We start from the raw sequence: 6444 nt of genomic DNA on the forward strand, positions 1-6444 counted from the left end.
CCACAGCTCAGCTGAGAAACTGTCCGTCAACCCAACTTTCGTCACAAAACCCTTGACCCAAGCTCCGAGGTCGTCTCTAATAACCCCTCCTGCACTGGCCAGCCCACTTGCGGATTTCATTGCACCGTCGGTATTAAGTTTCCTCCATCCCGGATCAGGCGGCTTCCACGTGATCCAATCCCAGCACCCTCGCGCCACTCCTTTGCGTTTGGACAGCAGATTATGGGCTTCGTATGCATAATCCCGTGCCATAGATGCCACCTGGTAGGGAGTAGAAGATTTGGCGTTGAAGATAAAATTGTTACGGGCTATCCAGATCCCCTATAGCACGTAAACAAACAGTGACACCCATGACTGTCCTGAAGGCATCAGGTAGTTGTTGTTGCAGTTTAAGTGCACCCAGTCAGTTGTCGGCAAGAAGCTGTGCCCTCTGGTCTCTCTCTTCGGCGAGGCCTGCCTCCAGACGTCTGCTGCAAAAGGACAGTCCCGAAAGATATGGGACGTAGATTCCACCTCGCCAATGCACCGTGGGCAAGTGTTGTCGTCGGTCAGTGAGCGTCTCATCCTTTCGTCATTTGTAAGCAGTTTGTTGTTGCATAGGAGCCAGAGAAAAGTTTTAACCTTTTCAGCACATGTAATCTTCCATAGCCACCTCCAGTCTGAGTCGTCATCTTCAGAACCTGCAATAAGGGAGAAGGCAGAGGAGACAGAGAAAATACCTGAGTTGTTGTCTGGCCAGCAAAGGGTGTCCGGAGTATCTACATGAATCGGGATCGGGATAGTGCGGATGGCATTCACCGTATGTTCGGGCAGGCAGCTGCTTAGTGCGTTGAAGTTCCAAGTACGGTTGGGGTGAATGAAGTCCTTTACCTTTGTGTTGGCACAATCATCCGGTATGTCTATCTCCATCATGAGCCCGAGGGGTTTGTTGGTCACCCACCAATCCGACCAGAAGTCCAAGGATTCACCATTACCTATTTTCCACTTGGCCCCAATCTCTACGATAGATCGGCCCTTGATGATGCTTCTCCAACCCCACGAAGCTTGATTGGGAATGAGAGCAGTAAAGAAGTTATTGTTACGAAGGTATTTATTTCTGATGGCTTGAACCCAAAGTTTCTCCGGGTTGTGAATGATCATATGTTAATTTTATCTATTAATTTGTGATAAAAATTAGTCAATTCACACATTATCATAAAGAATTGAAGCATTTATCACTCATGAAATTAATTAGCAACATAATTAATTTAAACAATCCGTAATATTTTTCAATTTCTATATTCTATTTTGTGAAATCTAACAGGGTGTTTGGTTAAAGGGAATTTAAATTCTCTTCCCACTTAATTCCCACATAAATCCAAAGGCCACAAAATTTCTTTGTTTGGTTGAAAGGAATTGCAATCCCATGGAAGTGGAATTGCAATTCCCCAATTTTCATGGAGTTAAAATCCATGTCCCCCTGGTATTTTAATTCTTGGGATTTTAGGAAGAAAAAAAGATAGTGATGAGTCAAAATTACCCCTCCATTTTTAACCTAAAATTAATGTTTGACAACAATAATGTACATTTTGGACTTTATACTACTTAGTCCCTTTCAATTCCTATGTATACCAAACATTGAAATTGAAATTCCCAATAATTCTATTCCTATAAACCAAACACTAGAATTTAAATTCTCACTTTATTCCCAGTAATTTATCTCCTATGGAATTCCAATTCCTTTCCCACGTAATTCACTCTCTCCAACTAAACGCACTGTAAGTGTTTAATTTGATTGACATGTAATGTTGATTAATTTATAATTAGTAAATAAATATGTAATGTGATGATATTTGCCACAAATCATATTATTATTATTATTATTATTATTATTATTATTATTATTATTATTATTATTATTATTATTATTATTATTATTAGATTATTTACCAAAAGTTGAAAAATGGAGAATTTTCTAAAAGAACAGAAAATTAGAGAGATAGAAAACTGAAAAATGAAACTTGTTTACTAAATTTACTTTAACAAATTCATATTTCATCTCCATTCTCCATTTTTCTTAGGATTTTGGAGAACTCATAAATAAACTTCTCCAAATAGAAAAATGGGAAGACACAGGTGAATAGTAGCCGTTGACATGTAATGCCGATTAATTTATAATTAGTAAATAAAAATGTAATGTGATGATGTTTGTCAAAAATCACATTATTTTTTTTGGGAGAAGTGTCAAATAGGGCCATGTACTATTGTCAAGTGCTCAATTCCCACCATGAACTAAATTTAAAGCTAATTAACCACACTTACCTACTAAATTTGTTTAATTAACTTTTTTTGCAAGTAATTGACTTTTTTTTGCAGGTTACCAATTCAATTATTAAAAAAATAATTTCAAAATAATTTAAAAATTATTAAAAAAAAAAAAAGAAGAAAGAATACAGCCACCAAATGTCCGGCTAGGACACCTGGTGGCGGTATTCTTTTTATTTTATTTTATTTTATTTTATTTTATTTTATATTTTATTTATTTTAATAATTAAATAGGTAACCTGTTATTAACCTGTAAAAAAAGTGAATTGAACAAATTTAACTCGTAGATGGACCTATTTGATACTTAATTTAGTTCGTGGTGGAAATTGAGGCAAATTATGTTGTGCATCGGTATGCACCATGCATGGTGCATACCGATGCACACGACGTCGTTTTAGAGTAAGGACACGGTATTTTATTTAAAAAAAAAAAATTGTTAACGGCGTTTGTTTCCCTTTGGTTTCGTTTCCAAGTTTCCAATTCGATCGTTGGCAGTTATTCACTGTGGAATTGGCATTCGATATCGCAATCGCAATCGCAATTTGTTAGATGGAGGATGGAACAGAGCAATCAAATTCTGCAGTTGGTGCTGGGCATTCGATTCAAGGTGTTTTGCATCTTGCTATTGTTTTTGCATTTGCTCCTTTTGCTTTTTTGTATGATTTTGTGATTCATTGTGATACAATTGTTTTTAGCAGTGGATATTTTTGTTTAGAATCTGCCATTTAGTTTTGTAAATATTTATATAAAATCACATAAGTATATATCCATAATTGTATAACAACAATTCCAGAATTTCAAAACAACAATTCCATAATTTCATAACTATATTTCCAGAATTGCATATGTATATATTCATAATTCGCTGGTACTCTGTTTTGGCAGTTTGTTGCGTCTGTGTATCCAGAATAATATAACTATATTTCCATAATAACATACCTATATATCCAGAATTTGTGGGTACTCTATTTTTGCTGTTTGATGAACTGTTTGTAATAATGTTCACCATGTATATATAATGTAGTTAGTGAAGGCATTGTGGATGGTTCAGTGAGTTCAGATCAAGCAGATGTAGACAATGATGGATCTTCATCAATTCCAGGTTTATTCATAGTGGTTTACCTTTTAATTAGCAAATTCTGCTTAGGAATTATATTTTAATGGAAATGGTTATTATTGTGTTGTATTTGCAGTTGATCAAGATTTGGTTGGTTTGGTAGTAAGTAATGTTGATGAGGCTTTTGAGTTGTATAACAATTATGCATATAGACTTGGTTTTAGTGTGAGGAAGGGTCATCAACGCTACAAGGGATCTACTAAGACAATTCAAATGAAGAACTTTTGTTGTTCTAAGTCTGGTTATAAGGCAAACAGTGGGGTTAAGGCTTATTCCAAAATTGACACAAGGACAGGGTGTGAAGCATTTGTTCAGTTTGATGTGGGTGATGATGGGTTGTGGACAGTTACAAAACACGAGAAAGTGCACAATCACGAGTTATGTGTGTTCAACAAGAGTCATCTACTTCGTTCACATAGGAGTGTCGGAGATAATCAGCTCTTATATTTACAAGGTTTGAAGGACAGTGGAGTTGCACTGGCGGATGGTATTAGGTTCCTAAAACACCAATCAGGGGGGTCCCCATTAGTTAGTTTCACCAGTAGAGATGTTTATAATTCAATGGCTGCTGATATAGTTAAGCGATTGGATGGAACGGATTCTAACTCTTTAATTGAAATTTTTAGGAGGAGGCAGTCTACCGAGTCTGATTTTTTCTTTGATTTTGAACTTGATTTGGATGCAAGATTGTGCAGTTTCTTTTGGAGGGATGGTCAAATGAGACGAGATTATGAGATGTTTGGGGATTTTTTAGTGTATGATACGACATATCGCACAAACAAATATGATATGATTTATGGCCCTTTCGTAGGGATGAATCATCATTGCATGAACGTAATGTTTGGATGCGGGTTTTTGATGAACGAGAGGATAGAATCGTTTGTGTGGCTGTTTAAAGTGTTTTTAAGATCTATGGGTGGCAAGTATCCGCAGTCTATTATGACATATCAATGTGCAGTTATGGCTGCTGCTATATCTAAAGTGTTTCCAACATCACGTCACCGTCTTTGCATATGGCATATTGGTGAGAATTCAAAGAAGCATATCAAGACGTTAAGGAATAATAAGGATTTCTCGGATATGTTTAACTACGCGTTGAAATACACAGCGACCGAAGCTGAATTTCAATTTTATTGGACAAGGTATGTTAGTAATTAATCGTTTTTATTGAATTATAGTGCATATGTATAGTGTTATTGGATTATATTTCATATGTATATAGTATTAGGTTTTCTGATCATTTAGTATATTTATTACAGATGTATATGAATTATGGATGTATAGTTTAACAATTATGGATGTATAGTACAGTAATTATGGACGTATAGCAATTGAACTGATTGGTGGTCACTGGAAATGTAGTTTATGGATTATGGATGTATAGTGTATCAATTATGGATATATAGTATTTCAATTATGCATATATAGCAGGTGAACTGACTGGTGGAGCCTGAAAATGTAGTATATGGATTATAGATATATAGTCTATCAATTATGGATATATAGTATTCCAATTATGTATATATAGCAGTAGAAATTCTGAGCATGTGATTTTGTCTTACCATTTTCAGGTTGGTGACTGACTATAAATGTCACAAGAATACTTGGTTAGAAAAGTTGTATGACTGTAGGGAGAAGTGGTGTCCAGCATTTAACAAGGACTATTTTTCTGGGGGTATTTTGTCGTCACAAAGGAGTGAAACTACAAATCATTCGATTTCTAGAAGGTTGTCTAAGACAGCTGGTCTTTGTGATTTCTATTCATCGTTTGTTAGCTAATCTGAATGGAGAAGTAAAGAGAATGGTGAAGACTTTCGTAGTGCTCAAGGGGTACCCGCTATGATGATGGAGCACGTGAAACTTCTTTCACATGCTAGAGAGGTATATACGATTGAGATATATTTTTTGTTTGAGGAACAATTTATGAAAGGCAATGCTTGTCATCAAGAAATGGTGTTGAATGATGGCCATCAACAGAAGTATCACGTGTGGCGGCCAGATATAGACATTACAAGGCATGAGGTTAGTTTTAACTCAGCGAACTTGGACATTTCTTGTAGTTGCAAGTTGATTTCTGAGTTAGGAATTTTATGTTGTCATTGTTTACGCATTCTTCATGTGCATTGTGTTTCTAGTATCCCTGACAAATATGTCCTTAAAAGATGGACTAAAAAGGTTATTGATGGTAGGAATGTCAACATTGATTCTATAGTTTATAATGTTGGCATCCCTCCATCAATTTGGGTGTTCGATATTAGTAGGAAATTTCAAAGATTAGTTGTTTCTAGTCATGATAGTAGTGTAGCTAGGAAACTGTGTGATGAAGCTGTTGATGATGTAAAGAAAAAGGTTGAAGCCGAGATTGGGTATGTGCATATTGAAGAGTGTGGTGTTTCATCTTCAAGTGGTAGTGTACAAAATCCTTCAAGCCGGAGATTGAAAGGTGAGCGTAATAAAAGGAGGAGTGGTGTTATTGAAAAGAAGTACAGTCTTGCAAGGGGGAGAAGGAGTGCTGCAAATCAAGCTGCATTGAGTACAAAGGGTGCTGTCCAGTCTTTGGTGTTGGAAGACATATCCAAGCTTGCTGGGGATGGATACCTCGTACATCCAAGTTCTTCGAGTTCAGATTTTGTTCAGTTTAGTAAGGGTTTAGATGACAATGTAGGTGTAGATTGAGAAATACATGTTGTTATCATTGATTTTATGCAATTATGGATTTATAGTTTTGTAATTCTGGATATGTAGTTTTGCAATTATGGATTTACAGTTATGCAATTATGGAGTATACAATTATGGGTGTATAGTTATGCAATTATGGATGTGTAGGTATGCAATTATGGAATTATAGTCATGCAATTATGAAATTATAGTCATGCATTTATGCATGTGTAGTTTCCATAGTGATGGAATTTGTAGTTACGAAATTATGAGTGTATAGTTATGCAATTATGGATGTGTAGTTTTGCAATTATGGTATTATAGTTATGCAATTATGGATGTGTAGTTTTGCAATTATGGTATTA

General features: G+C 35.6%; 1 protein-coding gene across 1 annotated transcript; it reads left to right on the forward strand.

Annotated features, from left to right (window-relative positions):
• Positions 1-2853: 2853 nt before the first annotated feature.
• LOC109187007 (protein FAR1-RELATED SEQUENCE 5-like) lies at positions 2854-6097 on the forward strand. The gene is made up of 5 exons (XM_019337169.1): positions 2854-2980; positions 3329-3406; positions 3498-4445; positions 5352-5436; positions 5557-6097. Exons 1-5 carry the CDS (start codon positions 2854-2856, stop codon positions 6095-6097), a joined length of 1779 nt encoding a protein of 592 aa, XP_019192714.1.
• Positions 6098-6444: the final 347 nt, after the last annotated feature.

This window comes from Ipomoea nil, unplaced genomic scaffold, assembly GCF_001879475.1.
Source record: "Ipomoea nil cultivar Tokyo-kokei standard unplaced genomic scaffold, Asagao_1.1 scaffold1416, whole genome shotgun sequence".
Lineage (NCBI taxonomy): Eukaryota > Viridiplantae > Streptophyta > Magnoliopsida > Solanales > Convolvulaceae > Ipomoea > Ipomoea nil.

Excerpts from the sequence above, each read along its gene's own strand:
- LOC109187007 (XM_019337169.1), top strand. The coding sequence starts at position 2,854 with ATGGAGGATGGAACAGAGCAATCAAATTCTGCAGTTGGTGCTGGGCAT. Across the intron at positions 3,407-3,497 it reads TGGATCTTCATCAATTCCAG|TTGATCAAGATTTGGTTGGT; the intron begins GTTTATTCATAG and ends TTGTATTTGCAG. Across the intron at positions 5,437-5,556 it reads CCAGATATAGACATTACAAG|TATCCCTGACAAATATGTCC; the intron begins GCATGAGGTTAG and ends TTGTGTTTCTAG.